This window comes from Ambystoma mexicanum, chromosome 6q, assembly GCF_040938575.1.
Source record: "Ambystoma mexicanum isolate Mex_15411 chromosome 6q, UKY_AmexF1_1, whole genome shotgun sequence".
Lineage (NCBI taxonomy): Eukaryota > Metazoa > Chordata > Amphibia > Caudata > Ambystomatidae > Ambystoma > Ambystoma mexicanum.
The window spans coordinates 177,797,720-177,823,794 of NC_090937.1; the positions used below are offsets into that span (position 1 = coordinate 177,797,720).

Genomic DNA, 26,075 nt, shown 5'->3' on the forward strand with positions numbered 1-26,075 from the left:
TCGAAATAGACAGTGTTGTCACTGTAGCTGAGAGCAGTGTATGCACAGGCAGCTAAGATCTACATATGCACAAATGGCAAAGGAGCAGTACTGGTAAACGTGAAGTGCACATGCAGGTAAGATCGACAGAGGCATGGATGACTAGGAGTAGCGCTGGCTAGATATGTACAGGTAACTGAGATCGCAGGCAACTAAAATTGACAGAGGCGCAGCTAGGATCGACATTGGGGGCAATGCTGGCTAGATATGCACAGGCAGATAGGATTAACAATGGCATATATGACTAGGAGCAGTGCTGGCTGGGTACAGTGTATGCATGGGCATAGGCAGCTAGGGTCATACAGTGTGTGCATAGGCAACTAGTATCAGCAAAGGCAAAATGACTGGGATCAGTGCTGGCTAGATATGCATAGGAAGCTAAAGTCACAGACAGCTAAAATCACAAGGTAGCTAAAATCAACAGGGCGCAATCAGGATTAACAGTGCTGGCTAGATATGCATGGGCAACTAGAGTCACAGGTAGCTAAAATCACAAGGTAGCTAAAATCAACAGAGGCGCAGTTAGGATTAACAGTGCTAGATAGATATGCAAGGGCAACTAGAGTCACAGGCAGCTAAAATCACAGGTAGCTAAAATCAGAGGCGCAATTAGGATTAACAGTGCTGGCTAGATATGCATGGGCAACTAAAGTCACAGGCAGCTAAATCACAAGGTAGCTAAAATCAGCAGAGGCGCAATTAGGATTAACAGTGCTGGCTAGATATGCATGTGCGACTAGAGTCACATGCAGCTAAAATCACAAGGTAGCTAAAATCAACAGGGCGCAATTAGGATTAACAGTGCTGGCTAGATATGCATGGGCAACTAGAGTCTCAGGCAGCTAAAAGCACAAGGTAGCTAGAATCAACAGGGCGCAGTTAGGAATAACAGTGCGAGCTAGATATGCATGGGCGGCTAAAATCACAGGCAATTGAAATCAGCAGAGGCGTAGATGTCTGGCACGATGGTCGTAGAGTCATAAGGCTAGGACGCAATGTGGCCACATTCAAAATAATTACAGATGTTGGAGTAACAGAGGCGTAAGCAAACAGAGCATACAAGGCTCGCAGTGAGATTGATAGATTTAGGGGTAGGCATCCGGTGGTCAGTCGCGTAGAAACCGACAATGTCAGAATGATTTTCTTTGCCTGGCCGTGCTTACATGAAATTAACTTACGTATGCAGGTAGCGTAAAGCAGGCAAGTAGAGGGTTTACTGATGGTGTTTCGTTTTGCTTGTACTACGAGTACAGATGACGGCTACCAGATAGTTTCAGGAACGGCTCGCAACAAGCTGGGGAAATAAAGCGTGGGGCGCAACTTCAAAGATACATAATTAGAAATGGTGCACATGACATAGACTAGGAGCCAGGAACATGTGAATTGTCATAAGGAAGTAGGGCAGTTCTTAACCGTGTGGCTACCTGCATGCGGGGGCCATACGGCTCCAGTGAGTGCCTTGGTGTGGGCCGGCTCGAGCCTACCAGCTCTGGATTGGTTGGGGAAAAAGGGCCAGGCAGTCAATAGGCATGGAAGATAGGGCCTGGTGCTGAGGTTCGGAACAGTACCCTCAGGCACAGATGCGGGCGGCCATTTTGGAAGGGCTTTTGTCTTGTGGTTGAAGATATAAAATAATTGCATAAAAGCTAATTAGGTCGCAATCTACACGATGTAGAGGCCATCCGGAGGAATGGATGGTAATGCAATTTACATCCAGTGAATTTGGATTCTTTTTTACCGGAGTCGGTCAGCGTGCATCAGAATACAGCAGGAATGGGCAGGCAGACAGGTGGTGGTCCGGGTGCACGTCGGGGGCATTTCCATGCGGTTCACTGCTCCTGCAGTGGAAAGGGGAGCTCCAGCTCCTTCAGAGGAAAGGCAATATTGGGCTTGTGTGCGTAGGGCCTACATGAAGCTGCCTATGGATTGGGGAGGGATGTGTTCCTTGGTGCTCATCCATGTTTCAGCATGGGTGATTCCTCGGAGTGACCTGAACATTGGAGAACTTCCGAAAGTAGATGCCCAATTGAGAAAGAGAAGATGGCTTGAATTTCTCAATCAAACCAGAAGAGAGAATTACTTCTCAGCCAAATCAATAGACACATATGAGGCCATTCCATATGAGCACAGGTTGTTCAGCAATACTGCTTTAATCTTCACGACTATCTTCATGCCTGGGAACCAGATGATGGCCAATGCCAAATGGTTGCAAATTACCAGATGGGAGCTTTTGCAGACAATCAACACCACCATAAAGGCATTTAATGCTAACAAGGAAGAATTGAGGGATATACGATTGATGGCCATGCAAAACAGATATGTCCTTGGCATGATCACTGGGATGGAAGGAGGAGTTTTTGTCAAAATCCGGCCACCCTGTTGCACATTCATAGCTTCTCACGATGACGAGAATGGGACCTTGACAGAGTCCATAACGTTGTTGACGAACCTGTATAACCAGATGGATGATGAGACAAAGGGCATTGCAGATGACAGTTGGTTTGCGTCCATATTCGCATGGATTCCGCAGTGGATGGCGAACATCTTCAAGTTTCTTGGAGCATTATTAGTGATGGTGATGTTTGGATTCTGTGTGATCAGGATAATAATTACACAGTGTAAGAAGACAGCAAAAAAGGCAGTAGGAATGAAGATCATGATAGATGTTGAATCAGGATTTGGACCCCAGGAATTGACCAATGAAGATGTCAGAAAATACATAGAGGCCAGCATCGTAGCACCTGAAGGAACAAAGTTCCTGTATCTGAAAAATCACAAGACGTACGTAGGACGATGGGTCTATTGTAATCCAAATGGACAGTGGAGCTACATGACCTGGAGTGTGGATGAATATATAAAATCAGCCGGCACCCTGAAGGGGGTGGTAAAGATCTGCACTCCGAAGAAGCACTTCTTCAAGAGAAAGTATCAAGATGTGGAAACCAGTGAAGGTGTGGTCAATGACTCGACCAGAGGGGGGAATGTAGAGGAGCAGTTACTTGCCTCTACAGGAAGTCCCACTGACCACCTGTAGGCTGAAAACCTGAAATTGTGCCATGCTTGACACGAGCAGTTGCGACCATTCCACAGCGAATATTTGAGAAAAGGTATCCACTAAGAAAACCCTATCAAATGTATTCCCGAAGAGATGACAATCTGAGGGAGGAGCTCCCCAAAGGAATATGAAAATGAGAGAAAGAGGAGCTGGTGACGTCACAAAAGATGAGCATGACACACTGAGAAGACTGGCTGAAGAAAACATATGGACATTATAGAAACTGATGACAAAGTAAAGAATCGAGTAAAGTTTCATATGCGAAAAGAAGATTGCACGTGTGAGAAGCACTGCAGAAAATGCAAGCCGTTCAATAACTGTGCAGATGCTGTAACGCAAGTAGATTAAGTAATCTTAGACGCTGGCTATAAGTAGTGAATAGACTGCAGGCGAAGCCGCCATTGTATAGATGCTGGACATCCATCAGTGTCATGAATTTAGTAAGCTCGGACCCATAAAGAGAAGAGCCGAGAGCTGTGTCACAGCAGGTATTAGCTGAGATCGTGGAAGAGTCTGGAAGGGCTGTCTGGCCTGGTGTCAAGGCTGAAGCAGCCAAGACTGGTTATATATTCTTGAAGGCGGTGAACATGATATGCTGAATCATCCCTTGTTAAGGTGCAAAGAAAGAACACCATGCCAAGTTTTTTTCATTTAAGACAATTAAACGCTGCAAAATGGACCTAATCGTGGTCTCCTGTCACGTGAGCCAACGATGGAAATAATGTTGGACGAGGAGTTCTACGACGATAATGTGTGCTCGCAATCCCTTATATTCCCAGGGACAAGGATACTTTGCAAGGCCAAGTTCAAAGACAATCTTCATGGCAGAAGGCATGAGTGATGAGAGATGATGGGCTAATTGGGTGGGGAGGTACAGTCAGGTCCACCTCCTGGCACCTGTGTTTGAGTTTATGTGCTGCTAAATGAGCCGAATGTTCCAGATATGACACGAGCATGCCAACCAATTGTAGAGGGCCGTATAACAAAGGTGTTAGGGAGAATTCTCTCTTTAGGCTGAATTTCCTAACCTAGTGAGTCCCCCAGCAGCTTTGCTGGATTTCTGGAGTTTGTTTTTTTCTCCTGCCAAGAGTGAGACTCTTTTTCTCCCACTCTTGGACATGATTTATGATGTTCCTTTGACTGTTAATGTGTTTTATGGGCTATGGGGTCCTTTACTCCATAGGGTTTCATGTGTTTTTACTATGTGTGTTACACAGCACCCTCCGTGCAGTGACACAGGGGTGTCATAGTGACACCCCACCATAGACTCCATACCCTGGGACTGACTACTGTCTCCCAGGGCATGTAAAGTCACCATTGGCTTTACTAGTCCCAAATTATTAACAGAAACCAGTACAAACCATCATATTGTGGACGTACTGGTCGGGGCAATTCGATTGCCCCGAGGTCTGTTAGTCGAGGGGGCATGTCTCCGTCCCCCCTGATCGAGTTTTGGCTGGTGGCAGTGGATACTACTTTTTATATTCGACCGCGAATATATCCCTGTGGGATTTTCCCATTGTTCGAGGCTACCAACTTTAATTATTTAATTCTCATAGCCTCGAACATACCGCCGGTTTATTTAATTAATATTAATTCGCCGGTTGGTATTTTTTGCCAGGACTCGATTCTAAAATGGTGTTTGTGTTCTCTTCTGTGACTCCAACCCAAGTCGAGCCCTTTGTTCCACTTTTTGGCGGGCTTCTCCACAGAAGCCTCCAAAAGTGGTGCCACTCTGTCTGGGTACCACAGGGGGTGTGGGAGGGGGTTTAGGCACCCTGGACTGAGTTACCTTGGTAACTCAAGTCGCACTCTTGTGTGATTGGCCCAAGTGGTGAGCCAGCCGGCTCACCACTTTTAGCATGTTTGATTGACAGCTAGGCTGAGTGAATGGGGGTGTGCTGCATAAAAGCAGGGCTTTGGGGACTGGAACTTCAGAAGTCGCCACAGGACCTGAGAATTCAACGAGGGAGAAGCTGAGCCGACCTACCACGACGACACCACCAGTGGAGCCCTGCGGAACCGACTCACCACTTCCTGACGACAGAGAAGATCTCCCAGCTGGAGAGGCTTCTTCCCCTGACTGGTGGGCACAACCAGTTTACCTTCTTTTCCTCGCATCCCAGGATGCCTTGTGGTCGAATTGCCCGTGCCAAGCACCCTGGCAACCGGATAGCCACTTACCACTGGACCGCGAATAAAAGGACCGCTCCTTTTACCTGAGAACTCCGCGGCTGGTTTCTTCCCTGGCAGTGCAACGGACTCCTGTCTTCCTCCCCGACAAGATCCTCTCTTCCCCCGGATGAAGCAGTGACTTGCATCCGCTGCCAGGAACAACTGCCCCCGCTGGAGTATTGTCACCACTTTAAGGTACTGTGTCCGCCAAGCCTCCCTTTCTAAAGATTGCTACAAGGTAATAATAATCCCTTAACCTTCTGGACTGGGCTGGCCGCCTTGACCATCTAACTGGTCCCTTTCTTTGGTCCAACTCTTTTTTGAACCCTTTCAAGACTTTTGTGCACTGCAACCGTGTGACCTTGGACACATTTGGTTCTGATCCTCTTAAAGTGGATCCGGCCTTCTGAACTCTAACTTCACGGTTTTACTTTGCTTTCCTCTCTTGTTGTGTTCTTGTGAAAGTGTTGGGATCTGTTTCAAATTATACTCTGCTCTTCTCTCCCTTTTTAAAACGAATTATTAGAGTGCCATCTGCGTTAAGCGCGCACCGCTGTCTGAAAATAAGTGGGGCTTTACTTAAGACTTGTCTAATATTCTTTTAAGGGAGTGTATATCTTTTAGTGACCGTGTTTCTTAACTGCTTAACCTTAGTGCCTGTGTGTTTTAATAGATGTGGTTTTAAATAAATAATTATATCTCGTTTACACCCAGCTCTGGTCAGTGTTTACTTGTTTTACTGTGTTCTTCTGACCTATTGTGAATACTCTGTATACTGCCTAACTCTCCTTGAGGGAAGGAAGTCTGACTGCTCAGCCACAGCTACCAAGGGAATCTGTGTGGTACAGACTGCTACCAAGTGGGTTTACTGCCAAACACCTCTAGTCTTAAATCTTTTGCAGTGGTCCCAGAGGGAACTGCACAGGTTTCTGCCTAACAAAAGGGCCTTATAGTTTGAGAGCCGATGATATACAGTGAACTTATTAATGTTAAATATGACTTGCACTAGAGGTGGGCATAAATTGTCCACCTGACAGTAGATATCCAATCACAACCCAACTCCTTATAGAAAGTATACTTAGATGTTCCGCTTGATCCTTTCACAACCCCTCTTAGGTTTTTCCTATTTGCCAAGTAGTATGACGTCACGTATGACAAATGTTTTGTATATAAATGTTATTTTTTGTAAGATGTGCTGCGAGCTCGAGCAACGTCCCTTGATGTTCGTTGTAACTCCCAGTTTTAGATAATTGTTAATAAAACAGAAAACGTTGCCATCTTCCTAAATTGGTCCGATTATTTGGTTTCAGAGTTATTCTGCATCCCATCCACTGCATGCACGCTACCCAAAGAGCCCTATGTTCACGTGGTAGCAGTGTCGGATGGTTCAAGATCCAAACTAGTTTGACTGGAACATGTTCACGCTTGTGAACTGCAGAGTGAGACATCGCGATACACCTCTGTCATAAACCAGAGCTTAACATTTACTAGATGGAGGCTGGCCTTAATGAGTATTTGTAGCGCACATACCACACAACCAATTCAGCAGCTTGATAGAGCAAAAGTCTTAGCTGAAAGTAACCAACTAATTATCCACTCAATAGGCCAGCCTGCTCCCCTTACGAAATGAACAGACCATTTTGGAGAGTGTGGTAATTCGGAATTGAAAGCGGGCAGAGCGGGTTGGAACTTCTATTGTTTGTTTACCTCTGTTTCTTATCAACGTCTCTAACATGTGCTTACCGTGTGCTATGATTATTTAATTAATTCGTCAAAGCAACAATTAGGAGGAGCAACTAATCTCAGGGAAACTTGTATAATTCTTGAAATCTAAATGGTGGTGTCATGTCCTTTGCTTGTACTATTTAATACACTATTTAAAATGGCAAATTGTTTATTAATGTATTCATGATTTCTGTTAATAAAATCTTAACTTTGTTCCACGGGTGTGAGGAAGATTTACCTTTGTGTGTCATCCACAGATCTACATCTAAAGTATGCAAGAATTTGAGGAATCTGTTTCAGGTACCTGTGTGATAGAACTCTGTGCCCTCTGTATTAATTCCAACACTTGTTTATGAAAGGTTGCATTCCTCTGGGTAACAATGAAGTCCTTGATTCCTCTACTCCATTAGGAAAGGGCAATTTCAACGATGGTTACCCTTGCGCCCATTAGATTTAAATAAGCAGAGTTTTAAAAAACTTGCAATATGCATTTATTCCACACAGTTTTGGTTTTTTATAAGTTTTGATGCCCTTAAGTGATGACACGTGTTTCGACTTGTACCGTCTTTTTCAAATCAGGGCCAATAGATTTGCTTGCATAAAATATCCTCACAGTATTTGCCTTCCAGTCATGGGATAATCCCTTCTTTACGCGTGTGGTTCCATTCTGTCAGAATCAAATTAATGGAGCAAGGGTAACCATCGTTGAAAGTACATCTAAAGTACCTTACAGGAAAGTGCTATGGCATGTGGAGACAACTAGCATTAACTTTCTCGCAGAGATCAGAAGCAAAGCAGCAAACAAAGTGGGAATAGGAAGGAAACATCTAATTACCAAGACCCAGTACTCTGGAACAGCTTACTGCAGGCTTTTTCTGAAGAACAATGTCACCAAAGATTAAAGAAGGCATTGATAACTGGACTCCTAAAGAGACATTGAACTAAGATAATGTGAAGGCCTGACCGGGTTACTATCAGTGACCTGACTTAGATGTTGGTCCTATGACTTGTGATGGACACACAATTTCTGCTCCTGTATTTTTGTAATGTCTTATGTGCAAAGTACCTGCCAAGTGGTTGCTTACCACTAGAAATGCCCATGTGTTTACCCTTCTCTTTTTCTAGATCCTATTACCCTCCATGTTTGCCCCTCTTCTTCCTTGGTGCCCTGACGCGAATTGTTAGGCACGATGGCATGACACAAAAAGCAATGGCAATGCCAACAGTTTGGACTTTTGTAAAGGCACTTGCCAGGCACAGCCGTAGTTGTATTAACTGCCCACTGATGGTAGCATGTGTGAAATGGTACGAGTACCTAGGCATCTCATAGAAATGCCTGGCAAATGCCTAATACTTATAGCAAGCCCTAACGGTTGGCTTTGCCAATGCTTGTTTTTAACAGGACTTCAGTAAAGAAAACAATAGTGCTTATAAATCGAGTGGCTGGAGGCAGACCTGGTTAAGACATTTTTTTCTAACACCAATAGCGGGTTTACAACTCCATTTAAGTCATTTACTCTCAAAAGACTGCTTTGCATAAACAATGGCAGGCACTTTGAGTGTACATTATGATGGTAAGGCTTGATTAAAGCGAGTTAAAAGAGTTTCCATTAGGAGGTGTTTTGGGTGGGGCGGGGGGAGGGACTGGGTGGGAATGGCCATAGGGATTAGCATGGCCATGGGCAGTCAATGGGTGGGCAATTAACCAAACAGCACCTTACAAGCTGTGTGTCCCTACTGATATGCCATTTCTCCCTATATGTACACTAAGGCAATAGTTTCGGCTTAGCCCAAACAAAAAATTACAAATTGAAATAAAGTTTAAAAAAAATATATATGCCAACAGCTTGAAACCAGTCCTTCACTAGAGATGGAATCAGAAAAAAACATCAAATAACGATGGTAACAAACTCATAAATCAAGCACTGGCAAAGCAAAACGTAAAAAGCAGCTTCAAAGGCTCAAATGAACTGAATTATATGAGTAAGGGACAGCAAACAAGTCCACAACATTATAAGTGATGAAAATCATCAAAGTGCTTTGCGGGAAAGAGGCATACAGTAAAAGTAGAGCAAAACAAACACTGTACTGCCAAGCCTCTGACATCTGGTTCCAGTAAATTAAAAGCAGAGGCTATCAGTTACAATTACAGCAGACGCTAAATGCCCACCTTCTTGCAAACCATAATGCCAAAAACATATAAAAGGGAATATTAACACATTACTAAGTGCACACATTTTCAATCTACCGCTGTCCACAGAAGGTTTTTAATCAACTTAGTGTTGCTAACGTGACATCTATGAGACAAAACCTAATGAGTGAAGTGATATACTGAAGGAAATACCTGTTCAGTCCTTGACAGTAGCCAATAGTGGGGTTGTGCCATGAAAATGCAAGAAGAACTCGCCTGAGTTTCTGAATATTCTCTGATGTAGGTACAGAGAAGTGCATGTTGTTGGTTAACGTTCGGGGCAGGTCCAGCTCAATCTGCCGGGAAGCTGGGTTTTCCTTATCCTCACACTTCTTCAGCAAGCTCTCGTAGTGGTTGGCAGGTTGCAAAACTTTCATCCGACGGTCCACTATCCACTTCCAAACACGCTGGCGGTGCGCCACTGGGATACCAGAGCGGATCAGGCTCTTCAGCTCCACAGATGGAGCCAGCTCTCCAATGTTGTCCCACCTCATCTGTAAAGGCTTTTCTACAATCTCGCGGTTGAGGAGATTATTGGATCTGATTCCGAGGGCCTGGATTTTCGCCAGAAGTTTCTGATGCTCCAAGTAATTTTCGGGTATCGTCCGGAAGCCATACTCATCATATTTACTGCAAAGTAGAAAAGCAGAATTGCAGAGATGGTATCAAACGTAGGCTGATTGTCAATGGATGCCTGTAACAGTTGTATAATGGTTTTTTTCTAGATGTTGAATTAATGCTATCATTAGCAACAGACCAAAATTGCAGCACTGATTGTTATGTAGGAAACACAGATTTCTTAATGAGAGTAGCTTTTCAAAATGTCCAGCAGATACTCCAAATCACATGCAGGTTTTAAAACATTTTGACATTTCTGCCGTTTTTTTTTTAATTTGAGCCTATACAATGTCCTGCTCTGGCTGCACTTGCAAGATAAAAAGTCCACAGAATGGTAATGGACGGAATACTGACTTACATCAGTAAAATAGAACAGCAGACCCCCTACATGCATAGGCTAGGACCACAACAAGCAAGGGACACAGCAAGCAATGACAGCAGAACTTCGTTTTGCATAGTCTAGGAGCACAGTAAGCAATGGTAGCAGAACCTCTATATTCATAGTCTAGGTCAGATCATAACAGGCTAGCCTTGAACAACACGTTACTTGGCCAAGCATAAAATAACACACTGTAGCATACCAAAACTAAGGGATGTGACAAATTGAAAGAATTCATCCCTTTGCCCCAAGGGGGAGACCCCCGTGAGGCTAGGGAGGTGAGCCAATCCGTAATACCCTCCTTAGTGGTAGAGGCAAATGGGACCTCACCAGGAGAGACTCCCCCTTAGGGGACTAGGACTCCCCTTCTCGTTAGGAACTCCCTCAAGCTGTAAATAATGGTACAATGTAATTTCATCGTGGGATGTTTATTCGCTGGTTTTTTACCGCAAATATTTTTTAGAAAAAACCCATCTAATTGTTTCAAAAATCTGGGGATTCGAGGGGGACCCCCCAAAAATAATGAAAAAAAAAATTGATGGTTTTTTTTTCAACAAAAAAAATCGCGCCAAAAAACCCCGCGAAAAAACATCCCACAATGAAATGACATGGAACCGTAAATAAAGTGGCCTAAGTGGGATGTTTTAAAATACCAGAAACTGTGAAGTACCAAGATTGGGACGAAGAAACTCCTGATAGATGTCTATATCTCATGGGAAAGGATCATGGTCTTTTAAATCAGAATATCCAATCCACTGGGATGAGTACGTTGATGAGCGTGCACTCAGAAAGAGAAGGACGAGAGAGAGGATAGCATACGCAAGCCGGGGGACCCCAAGCTGCGTAGCACCTGAAGAAGATGGAAACCAGGAAGCTTGCGAGTTTGAAATTCGCTCGCTGCGTCAGTAAGCTTGCCGGTACCGTAGTTCCCGGACCGGCAAACTTCGAGTTGTGCTCGCGGGAGCCTTTCTGCCTGCCAGGTCGGATCTGGCGGGCAGAGCGGCACCCGCAAGCACAGCATGTCTGATGCAGCGGCACCTTATAAACGGTGCTGGTGCATCCAGCCTCCCCATTCCCATTCGGCCCTGTAAGGCCGAATGGGAATGGGGAGCATCTTTTTTCCGGTGCCCGCGAATGGACAAATACCGGGTCTGGTGGGGCCAGAATGCCCCGGTAATTGGCCATTCGCGGGTGCCAGAAAATTTCAGAAGTTTGGCGGCAGCCTGTCGGTTTTACCGGCAGGCTCCTGCCAAACTTATAATGAGGCCCTCTGTGTCCTTCTCCTGGCTTACCACAGGAAGTAAAACATTTCAAAGCAGGGTAGAGCATGGGGAAGATAGCATAGGGTAGCATAGCGAAAATATGCAATAACAAAGCATATCAAACAAATAATAAAGTAACCCAGAATAACAGCAAAGCAAAGGTAGCATGTCCTAAATTAGAATACCACACAGACACTCACACACTCCCTAGATTTGAAGTCTGCTCCTCTGGAAGTTTAATAGCAAGATGGGAGTGGAAAGATATTTCGAAGGACCAGTCCCAGAAAACAAAGTCAAGCAAACTCTACCCTTTACACCATCCTCTCAGACCACTCTGGGGAAAATGGTGTTTTCCTTTCATCAGGCGGTGCTAGCGCTTGACTACAGGAAGAAATATTTATTTGGCCGTTTACAAAGGCACCATTTGAAAGGAATGGTGGCTTCCATAAAATGGAATTCCTGATTTGTTTTGTGTTTTACTTACTGCTGATATGCTGCTTTAGATTTTCTTACTAGAGCTTTAAGACACTACGTGGTCTGCGGGCGGGTGAATGGTGCCGGTGCATCCGTCCTCCCGTTCCCATTGTGTCCAATGGGACTCAAATGGGAATGGGGAGTAATATTTTCCGGCGCCCGGCAATGGGGCATTAGCAGGACCGCCAGGGCTGTAATGCCCTGGTAAGTCCCCATTGCCGGGCGCTGAAAAGAAAATGACTCAGGCGTCAGCTGTGCCGTTTTTACCGACAAGGTCGCCGTACTCATAATGAGGCCCATTGTACGTTTTGCAAAGCATAGGAAAGAAAATAAATACATGTTAAAAAAGCATGTTTCAGAAAGATGCATCAAACAAAAGGAGACATTATTAGGGCACCATGAAAACTGTGACTGTACCCAAGGGCCGTTAGAGGGGCCCTCCGAATGAGTGATCCCATTATGCACCCTCCCTGTGGACGGCTACCTGACTAGGCCTGAGGACCCGTCCATGGAACAGGATGGAATGGGATCCAGTGCAGTATAATGTAATGTGACATGTTATGTTAGACATCTTTCATACTGTGCCAAATGATATTTTATGTTAATAGGCATTTATACTGTGCCAAATCACCACCACAGTAATTTCAGAGTGCCTTGACGTATCCATGGCATGAAGTATTGTGATGGGGTTCGACATGGCAGCAGGATAATTCGATAGATTGGAGGATTTTACGATTTATGGATAAGTATTTTGAATTTGCATGTAGCTCTGACGGGGAGCCAGTGGAGAGATTGGAGAACAGATTCAATGCAGCAGTACCTGTTCGGTTCTCTGATCAGTCCGGTGGCATAGTCGAGAAAGTGTTAGCCAATAGCATATGATGAGTAGATTGCAGCAGGGAGTTACAATAGTATAGGTACTTTGGTAAGCGTTGGTGAGGTAGTGTTCAATATGTCTTAGGTTGTGTGAGGGTAATGGCATTCATATCTGCGTCAAAGAAGAATGAGATGTCCAAGAGAACGAAATGGTTTTTACAATTTTTTGATTGGGAAGAACTCATGATCCAGTAAAGTTGGGTTGGGAAAAGGGTAACATATGTTTAGCAGTTCTTTGAGGGAACCAACGACCAAGAATTCTGTTTTGACCGTGTTTGAAAGCATGTTCTTAGGCATTCAGGAGTTGGCCAAACTGGCTGCGGATGGAATCGGATCTAGTTGCTGAGAGTTGTTGCCCGAGATGAGAATGTACTATGGATGCTTCGCACATGGATTTATATGTATTATGCTGCCACGTAAAAGGCAGCCCTGTTAAAAGTTGCATTGCACATTACATAGGAAAATGAAGAAATAAAAGTCTGCAGTATTTGTTCTCATCCCTGAAAGTTTACCAAATTTGGAATTTCGCCTGGTCCAGCACCGAAATGCTATGGCAATTCCTCTCTGAACAAGAGTACCAACAGCAACCCCATACACGTGTTTCAGCCTTGTTGGGCCTCATCAGTGAGGTGAAGCTGTGCCTCCATGTGGGCGGGACCAAGACTGATATGCAAATGTTTATTTCCCATCTGTGAAAGGTAAAGGTACAGTGAGCAAAAAGCGTGTGCTGCAAACGCTCATCTCAGAACAGGTTATCATGCCATGTTCGTTCTGGAGAGGAGCGCCTGCTACCTTTTTTGAAATACGCTACGTATAACACATTCAACAAGCTGTAACAAAACATAGAATAGAACAATATGGAAAATGAACATTGGATTTCCGACAGAAGAATCCCAATAAGAAAATAGGACCACCAATGCAGGAGTCAGGAGTCGGACCTCTACCCTTGTCTGGTATCTAGATACAAATCACAAAGTGTTCTGATCTATTTTCTACCAGCAAGAAAAGTAAAGAAAAGAAAAGAAAAGAAAAGAAAAGAAAAGAGGGGATGTGATGGTCCACCAGTGGCTACAAAGAGTTCAAGGAAGAGGTGGAAAACACGAGAGAAGGGTGGAGACTCTGCATAGTCCACAACGCTTTCTGGAGTCGGGGCTTTACTATCTACAATGCTCACCGCACTGGAGCAGAGTAAGTACCTGAAGGGGGAAGCGGGACAGAACAAAGTTGAACAGAGGGAAAGAAGGAACGGGAGGGAGGGGAAGAAAAAAAACAGTATAGCGGTCCTGTGTGGGGGCTGCTCACTCACCTTTAAAATCCTTGGCACAGCACTGGCAATAGGATTTTATATGGTGCCCGAATGGAGCACTGGTCAACTGTCTCTGACAGTGAGGTTACACGTGCTTCGGGAGCAATCGATTCTGGAATGTTCCACTCTGGCAGGGCCCAGGCAAACTCCACCTCCTCCAAGCTGAAAACTCCACCTCCTCCAAGCATGTTGAAGCAGCCCAGCACACGCTGGGCCAAGGCAAACTCCACCTCCTAGGTCCTTGCAAACTCCACCTCCTCCACCCAGCAGGCTCCCTCCTGAAGCCCTAGAAACCGTAACAGACTAATGCCTAGTGCTGACAGGGCCATCCTCCTCCTAGTCGGACCCTAGTTAGTCAGACCCTAGTTCGGCACATTACCAGCCCAGCCAACGCGACTGGTTTATAAAAAAAAAAAAAAGTGTAAAAAAAACCAAAAAAGATTTGCAGCAAAATGATGATGGGAACAAGTGCGCAGTAAAATAAGCAGTATGTGCAGCTCCCAAATCAAATCAGGCGCGCACCTTACAGGGGCCATTGCCGGTGAGGGGGGGTCCTCCCCTGATGCCATTCTGCCTGTGCCGGCGTGGGGCGCCTCCCCGGTGCTCTGTTGTGGCCTCCGGAAGTGATGGAGCGCTAGTATTCCTCTGGTGTCTGACCTACTATTGGGGGGGCCTGTACCTGTCTGCTCCAGGGTCGCTTTGCTGCCTCCCTCTGGGGGTGAACTCCATGTTTACAGGCCCATGTTCCTGTGTTGCGTCGGGTTCTTTTGAGCTCCGGGCCTGTAGTCACCGAGTCTGGAGCCTGTGTTTTTGGCCCCTTTGGGTTGATGTTGCTGTGGTCAAACAATGGCAGCAGGCACCTCCCGTACCGCTTATGGGGGGCTGGTGCAGACCTCCTTACGGGGGGACCCTCCTTCCTTGGACCAGTTCACCCCCCCTGGCACTCCTAACCTGTTTGCCAATGCCTCTTGCTGTATCCTGCTACACCACCAGGGGGGCTGTGGGCTTCGGCGCTGGCACAGACTACTGGTTTCTGGGCCCAGACTGGCGAATCACTTGAGCTAGCTATTCCGTGCTGAGTCCCTCTGCCTGGCTGCTCTCACGTTGTGATTACGCCTCTGGGGCCCGGTAGTGTGCTTGCTCTGTGCGGGTGCCCTTTATCTCCTAGGCGGGCAGTATAGCTGTCCAACCCTTCCCCCGTCGCTCGTCTCTCTAGTGAGGGGGGCCCTCGCGATGGCTTCCATCATTTGCAGTGCCTTGTGTCCACAGGTAGTGGTTTGCCCACTGGGACCATGGTCCCTTACACCTGGGCTGGCTAGCCCCTCCTAAACTCTTCCCACCTTGCTGTGGCCTTCAATTCGGTTCTCCCCGGGTGACTTCACTGTCACTGTTCTCCTCTGTCTCCATTCCTCGTGATCCTCAACGTTCGGCCGTCGTAATCGAGTCCTTGGGCCTTTTGGTCCTGTTTCGTTGGACTCCTCCGGGGCAGGACCTCTTACTCTTCGCCTGGGGTTCCCTTCCCATTAGGGCCTCTCCTTCTGCTATCCGGGTGTTCCGGATCGGTTCCCTCCATGTTGGGCCTCAGCCAGGCGGCCTCAGGGAAAGCCTCACAAACCCCTGTGCCTCCTCACCTTCTCTGGTTGTCCGGGTCATGGCATTCGGGGAATCCGCAGAGGTCCCGGTGTGGCCCGGCATGTGGCCGTGCTCCAGCAGCAGGAGTCCTGGGGGTCCAGCAGACGTTTTCTCCCTTGGGGTCCGGAATGCCACGACCCAGTCTTGCGTCCCTTCTTCCATGTCGAGGTCAGCGCTGTACGTAATGTTCCCGCCTTCCCGGCACAATTTGGGTCTTCAAATGCTGCTGCTGGTCTGGTACACGGGGGATACCTTAAGGTGCTCTGCTGATGGCCCGGGGGCTCAAGGTTCAGCCCAGGATACTCTGCTGCCACCCAGGGGTGTGGGCGGGGGATCTGTTCTATAGGCCTAACGGCTTGGAGCGGATCACAATCCTCATGCGACCATCACAGTACCACCCTATCTTTACTCCTAACCATGTGATGTGCACCTAGTCGTCAACATGAACACGGCAGATAACTTCAAGGTCAGCCGGGTTCTTGCAAACAAAGCAACTCTTTTCTCATCCCTGACACGCAGGCGGCCCATCAGGCCTCTCCACTGCATGAGCATCACCCTTGGCTCTCCCTGGTACAAATCACAGATCATGTTGTTCTCTACTCCCTGTATCAGTTCCACCTCCCAGGCTGCGGCCTGCTGTCCCACTTGTTATAATCTGGTTAACTTAGTGACAACATTCAATCTCAAAAGTGTCACTAACCTGATCTGACAGCAACTTCCCATGAAAGATGCAAATGCTGAAATGAAAGTTCCCCCGGATAGCTCTACTCTCCCCTCTCCGGAACTGATAATATGCCAGAGTGGGAAGGAGAAAACCCCCCCTGGGAAACCCTCTGGGGAAGTAAAGCCTGGACGACGTTGCTCACGGGTAATCGGGACGAGGTCTTGAGGTAAGTAGCGGTCTTCGGAGTAACTGGCACTCGTATCGAAGATGAAGTCTGGGAGTTAGACACAAGACATGTAAGAATTCAACAGTGAGGATAAGACTGAAATATTGCAGGAGGAGCAGTCGTCTGACACTTACTGGAGGAAGTTGGATGGCTCTACTGAGGGTTATAAGGTGATCGGGAACACCGGTTTCCAGTATTTAGGTCCAGAAAAGTAGTACCAGCCCAACCTTAGAGAAAAGAGAGATATTTTCTGCCATAGTAAAATAGGGAAATTGGTGCAGAGAGCGAGTATTAGGAAGGCTGCTAACTTACTTTGGATGGGAATGTCAAGAGTGTGGCCAGTCAGAGTAGAAGTTGGGAGCGGGAGACTTGCCGAGGAAATACGGGACGAGAGAGAAGAGGAGAGTCTGGATAGAAAGGAGAGTAAATAAGCAGAGGTTTACGGAAACAAGGATTCACACAAATCAGTGATGGGCAACCTAGTAGCGAAACTTACGGAGCGCCGAAATCAGCAGTAGCGACGCGGCGGGTAGCCGTACTTCCTTCCCTAAATGGGATCACGTGAGCAGCCATCTGCGTCTCTGGGGAGCGTGCATAGTCTATCCCGTTGTCTGCAGTTACGGTACGGACATCCACGGCCATCCTGGACAGGTTGGAGCGTATTACTCCGCACAATCGGCGGCGCTGCCAAAGAGACCAGCGCCGTAACGGCGTGACAGTATGCCCCCTCCTCAAGGGGGGTGAGCCCGGTTTTCCTGGGTGGAACCGAAAAAATTGCCGTATAAGTCTAGGGGCATGAACTCCTGCAGCAGGTTCCCACGTTCTCTCAGCAGGGGAGTAGCCTTTCCAGTCTACCAGAAATTGCAGGCGGCCCCTATAATAACGGGAATCACAGATACTGGCCACCTCATATTCTGGGCCGGTGTTTGTCATAATCGGGGGAGGATGTGCCTTGTTAGAACGTAGAAAACGGTCATTTACTGACTTCTTGATCTGAGAGATATGAAATACTGGATGTATACGAAACCATGATAGGGGTAATGCTAGGCGAACAGCGGCAGTCCCTACTAACTCTCTCACCTTGAAAGGGCCAAAGAATTTTGGAGATAGTTTGGATGGAGTTAAATGTCTTGGGAGGAACCGTGAGGATAGCCAGACCGAATCTCCCACCCCTTTAATTCCGGCATCATACGGCGATGACGATCAGCAAACTGTTTGGATCATTCTTGTGCCGCTTGGAGAGACAAACGGGCGATTTGATGTCCATTCTGTATGTTCGATATCAGATCCTCGACACCTGGGAACTGGTGGAGGGTGAGGAAACCATACGCACAAAAGAAGGGTGATAACTATATGAACAGTGGAAGGGACTAGTCCTTAATGCAGTGTGGGTGGAGTTGTTGTAGGCGAATTCTGCTAATGGAAGTAGATCAACCCAATTGTCCTGAGCCGCTGAGATAAAACACCACAGGTAACATTCTAGAGTCTGGTTGAGTCGTTCGGTCTGACCGTTGGTCTGGGGGTGGTAACCTGAGCTAAGAGCTCTCTTGATTCCCAGTGTGTGACAGACTTCTTTCCAAAAAGGAGAAGTATATTGAGGGCCTCAATCTGATACTATGGTGTCTGGTAAGCCATGTCGGGAACATATCTCTTTGATAAACAGCTTGGCCATGTGGAATGCTCCTGGGATCTTTATTAATGGGGTGAAATGTGCCAGTTTGGAAAAATAGTCAAAAGTGACCATAATGGTAGTGTTTTTGGAGGAAGAAGGAAGATCCACAATAAAATCAGTGGAAATCACTTGCCAGGGTTTATCCGGGATAGGCATGCGAGCCAGCAAACCGAATGGTCGCGATCGAGAGGATTTAGATTGTATACATACAGTGCATGCTGCTATGTAATCCCTTAAGTCAGAGCATAAGGTGGGCCACCAGGAATGTCGCTTGATCAACTCGAGGGTAGTCTGATATCCGTGATGTCCAGCTGCCCGAGAGTCATGGCACATTTGTAGGACTTCCTTTTGCAGGGAAGGTGTAGGGACTAGGGCTTGTTCCCCATAGAAGTAATACCCTCAGTCCTTTGTGAGATGGTGTGATGTTACTAGGTCCTCCCAGAATTGCAAATGTTGAGTTGTGTCTTGCTGTAACCTTTGAAGAAATTCGGTAAGCACTGCAATGAATTGAGCTTTTGGGAATAGTGTTTCAGGATGAAAGTGGTGCGTGGGTATGTCTTTTCGAGAAAGGGCGTCCGCCCGGAGATTTTGACTTTCCGGTAGGAACATGAATTCAATCCGGAATGGTAGGAAGAAATGGGCCCATCTCGCTTGTCTGCTATTGGTAGTCTGGGCTTGCTGAAGAACTTTGAGGTTATGATGATCAGTACGGACCTTGACCGGAAAGGGCGACCCTAGAAGAAGGTGTCTCCATTCTTCAAATGCCCTTTTTGTAGCTAAAAGCTCCTTCTCAAGCACCGAGTAATTTATTTCCGAAGGGTTGAAGTTTTTGGATAAATATGTCACTGGTCTTTCCTCGCCTTCATCCAAACTTTGCAGAAGAACGGCCCCTAATGCATGGTGGGAGGCATCCGTTTCTACGATGAATTGTCGAGACTGGTCTGGTGTCAATAATACGGACACCGATGTGAATACATTTTTCAGGTTTTCAAAGGCTTCTTGGGCTTGATTATCCCATGCAAATACCACTCCCTTCTTTAGTAGCTTGGTGATGGGAAGGATGATCTCAGAGAAATTAGGAATGAATTTCCGATAGAAATTCGCGAAGCCAAGGAAACGTTGTAAGTCCTTGAGATTGGTCGGAGAAGGCCAGTCCAATACCGCAGAAACCTTCTTGGGATCCATGGAGATTCCTTGTGCAGACAGTACAAATCCTAAATAGGTAACACTATCTTGATGGAAGGCACACTTCTCATCTTTGCAATACAAGAGGTTGGACTGTAGGCGATCTAGAACTATGTTAACATGACGAATATGTTCTTCCTTGTTTGAGGAAAAGACCAGGATATCGTCCAGATATATGACAACAAAATGAAGGAGGATGTCAGCAAACAAATGATCCATGAAGCGCTGGAATACAGCGGGAGCGTTAACAAGGCCGAAGGGCATAACTCGATATTCATAATGGCCAAACGGTGTCCGAAAGGCTGTTTTCCACTCGTCTCCCGGGGCTATCCGTAACAAATGGTACGCTCCTCGGAGATCCAGCTTTGTGTAGACAGAAGCCCCCTGAACTGCTTCAAGTATGTGTCATGATGCCTACCTCTAAGGAGCCAGGCCGGGCCCAGCAACCCCAGAGGCAGACATCATTTTCCCCAGGGAAGTCTCAGCGGGCCCAAGTCGGGGCCCTTTGGACTCAGTCCTGGCGCCTTAGGCGCCAGGCTCATAGCGGACCCCAGTCCTGGCGCCTTAGGCGCCAGGCTCATAGAAGAGGATATGTGTTTAAGTGCTTGGGTGCACACTTGCCTGATGCAGACCTTGCTGCTTCATCCAGGCCCTCTTGAGGCCTGAATGGGACTACTTTACCTGTAGGACTACTTCACCACCCGGGTGTGGTCGGGGAAGGATACATACCTGATTGGTGGAAGGATACATACCAGGAACTTCTTCCAAGGCTATTTAAACCCCACCCGAACAGCCACACGTGCTTCGCGTTGTTCTGCACCTAGCAGCTGGACGCTCACCGTGTCAGCTCCTGCATCCTGACTTCAGCCACGCCTGCCAGCACCCTGGGACACCTGCAAGGGGAGAAAGGAAGAGAATAGGAGAAGAAAAGCCCTTACCTGCTAAATCTGCATCCCGGAGTCATTTCTCCAACGGCCCTGAAAAGGAAGACATCATTTTAAAGGCATTTCGTTTCGACCGCTGCAGCGCTGCATTTTACTCACCTTGGCAAGGCGCTTCCATCTTCAGCAGCGATCTTCCGGATTCAGCTACGCCCCGGCGCCTAGAGGAAAAAAGACAAGAACAAAGTTGAGAGGGAGAAAAGGAATAAGGAAAGCTCAGTTTCCTTTTAAGTCTTACCTGTTGGATTATTCCCACTGCATTTCGGGTCCTGCCGCTTCCTGGCATCTCCGGACCCCGGCCCCTATGGGGAAAAAAGACAAAGACATTGAATGAGCGAATGCAAAGACATTACCTGAGCGCTCATCCAGAACTGTTTCACTTCGGGACGGCGCCATATCTCCGGCACTCCGAACCCCGGCCCCTAAGGGGAAAAAGACATAAGCATTAGCGCTTGCTGCAATTAGACAACGAACATTATTATTAAGCTTGAACTTTTGAACAGAACTTTTACAGTGCCTTACCTGAACAGTCAAGCTTACCTGAACTCCCATCAATCCTCAATCCAGTGAAGTAACTGGGTTTCAACGCGCCCCTGCATCAGAAGCAGGATGGAGAGCTCATCCTTCCAAACCCTAAGGTGAGGCTTCACGGGGAATCGTGGAGGAGGTATCGTGGAGGGTTGGAAGGGAGTGGGAGGCTTGAGCATTGTTCCACAGTTGGTAATACTCCCTTTTCACGCACAGGAGGGTATCCAACGAGCCAGGGAAGCCAGAATAGAGGGGCCCTTCCTGTCCATCTTCAGAGTGCTGCACCTTCGACATCGCGCCTCCGTGGGAACCAGGTGAGCGTTACAGTATGTCTGTTATTAATGGCATCGGATATTTATCGGGCACAGTGATCTTATTAAGACCACGATAGTCAATGCAGGGTCTAAGTTCTTCTAATTCTTTCTTTGGAATAAAAAATAGTGAGGCTCCTGCCGGAGATTTGGATTCTGTTATGAGTCCATTCTGGATGTTGGCATGTAGGTATTCTTTGAGGGCCTTCTTTTCTCGCAGAGAAAGTACATACATGCGTCCAAATGGTAGAGGAGTGTCAGGTAATAAGTCTATATGGCAGTCATCTCTCCGATGAGGAGGTAGCGTTGGATATTCGGGTTTAGCAAACACTGTTTGAAAGGATTGATGACATTCTGGGATAAGTCCGAGTTGACTGACCAGAGGTGCCGAGAGGGGACTAACCATCTCTGAAGGGATGTGAACTCCAACAGTGTCTTGAGAAAGACAATTATTTAAACAATGTTCTGAGCCTAAAAATAAAGTACCAGCTGTCCAATTAATGTATGGGTTGTGGACCCGCAGCCAAGGAAGGCCTAAAATAACTGGGAAGTGGGCGGTCTTGATCAGATCAAACACTATAGACTCTCTGTGGGAAGCGATCATGCAGGTGACTGGTCTGGTCTGTTCACGCCTGGGTCCCGAGCTTAAAGGATTACCATCTATCCCTTGAATAGAAGTGGTCGAAGATTTAGTCTCTCTAGCTATACCTCTTTCCACTGCCCACTGATCGTCCAAAAAGTTCCCTGCTGCCCCGCAGTCAACCAAAGCAGGTATACCCCTTAATGTCCTGTCTGGTAACAATATGGTCAGGGAGAGAACTACCATAGTTTGGTTATCAGAGGGTGGTTCGAAAGATAATCCAAATTTTTGTGGGGAATCCAATGTCTGTAATCCTGCCATCTTCCCCTTTATGGCAGGACCTTGGCGTTTCCCTGCACTGAGATTGGCGCACGACGAGGTGGGACTAAAGGGCAATCACGTAGAATGTGTGAAGAGGACCCACAATACATGCATAGGCCAAGGGTCTTTTGTCTTTCTCTCTCAACACCAGAAAGAGGGCCTCGAACCAATCCGATTTGCATCGGTTCATCCCCTGATGAAGGCTTGTTATTAGGAGGATGATATTCTGGCATTGACCGGACACTCTTTCCCTTCCTCTTTTCATAAGAGCGTTCGTGCAGGCGATAGTCTATCTGCATTGTGAGCGTAATCATACCTGCCAGATTGGCCGGGCGAGGAACTTTAGCAACTTCATCTTTAAGATCCTCAGACAGTCCTCAATGGAAGAGCGTGAGAAGACCATCATCAAGCCATCCCGTCTCGGTGGATAATTGTTTAAATTGAGTGATGTAGGACATAAGGTCTTTAGATCCCTGTTTTAAATCAAGTAGTCTTTCCTGAGTGGTAGCCGTGACTTCTTGTCGGCTAAACATTGACTTTAGACTATTAGTAAAGGCTGGATAAGAATCGAGAATGGCATTGCCAGAGGTGACCAACGGGGTGGCCCAGGCTAATGCAGGACCGGTCAAGTGAGAGATTAAGAACCCCACCTTGTCTGTGTCCGTGGGAAAAAACCGAGACTTGAAGGTAAACTGGACGGTACGGCTATCCAGAAATTCCTTCAACTTGTGGGGATCACCATCAAATTTATCCATTTGTAAAGTGGCTGGAGGGGTCTCGGAGAAAGCTCTAGCGACCTGTTGCTTAAGTTGGGCATTGTCTTGTTTAAGAGACTGTACCTCGATAGACATGGCTTGCATCACAGCCATGAGTTGCTGCATTTGTTGCTCCATGGGAAATGCTGGAAGCTCAAGTGTAGTTCCTAAGTTTTTTAACTGGCGTTGCTATCTGTTATAATCTGGTTAACTTAGTAACAACATTCAATCTCAAAAGTGTCACTAACCTGATCTGACAGCAACTTCCCATGAAGGATGCAAATGCTGAAATGAAAGTTCCCCCGGATAGCTCTACTCTCCCCTCTCCGGAAATGATAATATGCCAGAGTGGGAAGGAGCAAAACCCCCCTGGGAAACCCTCTGGGGAAGAAAAGCCTGGACGATGTTGCTCACGGGTAATCGGGGCGAGGTCTTGAGGTAAGTAGAGGTCTTCGGAGTAACTGGCACTCGTATCGAAGATGAAGTCTGGGAGTTAGACACAAGACAGGTAAGAATTCAACAGTGAGGATAAGACTGAAATATTGCAGGAGGAGCAGTAGTCTGACACTTACTGGAGGAAGTTGGATGGCTCTACTGAGGGTTATAAGGTGATCGGGAACACCGGTTTCCAGTATTTAGGTCCAGAAAAGTAGTACCAGCCCACCCTTAGAGAAAAGAGAGATATTTTCTGCCAGAGTAAACTAGGGAAAGTGGTGCAGAGAGCGAGTATTAGGAAGGCTGCTAACTTACTTTGGATGGGAATGTCAAGAGTGCGGCCAGTCAGAGTAGAAGTTGGGAGCGGTAGACTTGCCGAGGAAATACGGGACTCTGTGCGAAACCGAGACGAGAGAGAAGAGGAGAGTCTAGCTAGAAAGGAGAGTAAATAAGCAGAGGTTTATGGAAACAAGGATTCACATAAATCAGTAAAGGGCAACCTAGTAGCGAAACTTACGGAGCGCCGAAATCAGCAGTAGCGACGCGACGGGTAGCCGTACTTCCTTCCCTAAATGGGATCACGTGACCAGCCATCTGCGTCTCTGGGGAGCGTGCATAGTCTATCCCGTTGTCTGCAGTTACGGTACAGATATCCACGGCCATCTTGGACAGGTTGGAGCGTATTACTCCGCACAATCGGCGGCGCTGCCAAAGAGACCAGCACCGTAACGGCATGACACCACTAATCAGTCCAATTCATGAAGGATTTAAGACTCATATTCCTGCACATCTAGTAATTCAAATAGAATGACCATCATTCTGGGGGGCACTAGTGTCCTAAATCTTAGTTCATGTTTTAGCAACCCAAGACCTCTGCCCCGGCTCCTATGAGTATAGCCCTCGTGCTGGGCCACAGCCCTTCGCTTATTTGGCTGTGCACATTCCTGCCTAATTGTTCAAAGGCCTAACTAGATACGTTTATAGGTGGGTGCACTTGAGTGTTCCTTGCCGCACTCGAGAATTGGAATGTGATAATCAAGCAAGAGATGATGCTTTGTTGTTGTGTCTCCAACATGGCCTGCGAGGATTCAGGCCTACTCTTAAATGCAACATTAGTTCATGTTATCACTATTGCGCACATGGGGGGGCGTGGCTTGGAAGCCATGTGAAAGGACGTGCCTGTACGGGAGCTCCCGCTGATCCGTACATAATCCGACTGATACCGCGCAAGGACCGCTGTGATTTGGCGGAAAGTGGGAAGACTGTGAATATGAAGTCCGGCTGCACGCGAGGATACATTTTTACACGGGTTCGTGATGCGCACGTGTACTTAAGAGCCGAATGAAGCACTGGTGGCGAGACCTCGACGGACGACAAAATGGCCGCCGCCGCTTGATGAGGGGACAAAGGAGCGGTAGATTGGGACCACAGCATACGTGCGCCCTCTCAGCGGAACGAAGGGGGCAGCGCGACCCTGCCCATCTGGGTGGAGCGCCGTACAACAGCGGTGCCTGAGGCTGTTGGGTGAGCTGGGACTCTCAACTGAGTCGTGGTGTATGGGTGCGGTGCCTCCCTGATCTGGACTGGAGTGCAGCCAGTAGGTCGCTCCTGACTGGAGATATGTCGAACAAACCTCTGAGGGCGAAGAATAAACTGCCTACGCTCGACGAATACGCCAAGACGTCGCCCGGCCTGGAAGGTGCCAGGAGCAAGGATAAGGCCCAGACCACGGAGATGGCCGCCAGGGGTGCGAATCAGGAGGTCCTCGCTGCGATCGCGGACCTGAAGGCGACGTGGAAGACCAAGCTCCAACTTGCTGTGGTCGAATTGAAAATTGCGTTGGAACTACAGGTTGGGGCGGTGCAGGAGGATGTGAACCTCCTGAGGCAGGATGTGCGAGCCCTGGCTGAGCGCACGGAAACTTTGGAAAAGGAGATGGGCCCTACCGTGGCGGACTGCACTGCATATAAGCGCGTTATCCATGCCTTGGTGCAGCGGGTGGGTAACTTGGAAAGCAGGGCTGAAGAGGCGGAAGGACGCGCTCGGAGAAATAATGTCCGCATCGTGGGCCTGCCGGAGGGGGCTGAAGGCCAGAATCCCACGGAGTTCATTGAGAACTTGCTGCTGCAGGAGATCACTGGGGGAGCCCTGTCGCAGGGGTTTGCGGTGGAGAGGGAGCATAGGGCCTTGAACAGAAGACCACCGCCGGGGAACCCACCTAGGCCTGTGATCGCCAAGATCCTTAACTATCGGGATCGTGAAAGGATCCTTGAGCACTTTCGAAAGGGGGGCACCATACAGCGAGGAGAGGCGACCATTACCGCTTACCCCGATTACACCCTGCAAGTGCAGCGTAGTCGCATGAACTTTGGGGCGGTCAAGAGGCGATTGCGGGCAGCGGGGTACAAGTATATGTTGCTTTACCCGGCCAGATTGAAGATATTCTTCAAGACTAAGACACTGTTTTTTGACACTCCGGAGGAGGCCATGGAATGGCTCGATGCACAAAACTGTCCTCAGGAGCCAGATGAGCGGACGGCGGATGGAACGGGAAGAGATAAGTGACGCTGCGGGCCCGGTTGGGCTATGAATATTGGGACTGGAATATAGTCGGTGGGACTTTGTTATGGTAGTGTATGCGTTAGGACTTTGAAACATGGTCTGTGTGCGCGGATACGGAAGTGTGGGAGGGGAGCCTCCGGGGGCTGTTCTTTGTACCCCAGTT

At 47.5% G+C, this 26,075-nt stretch overlaps 1 protein-coding gene across 4 annotated transcripts in view; it reads right to left on the minus strand.

Annotated features, from left to right (window-relative positions):
• TBC1D2 (TBC1 domain family member 2) overlaps positions 1-26,075 on the minus strand; it is a 1,652,487-nt gene that overhangs the window by 274,398 nt on the left and 1,352,014 nt on the right. For all 4 annotated transcript variants that reach the window (XM_069630602.1, XM_069630605.1, XM_069630603.1 and 1 more), the window contains one exon: positions 9,339-9,815. In XM_069630602.1, coding sequence (XP_069486703.1) covers positions 9,339-9,815 — 477 coding nt within the window. The remainder of the gene's footprint in view (positions 1-9,338; positions 9,816-26,075) is intronic.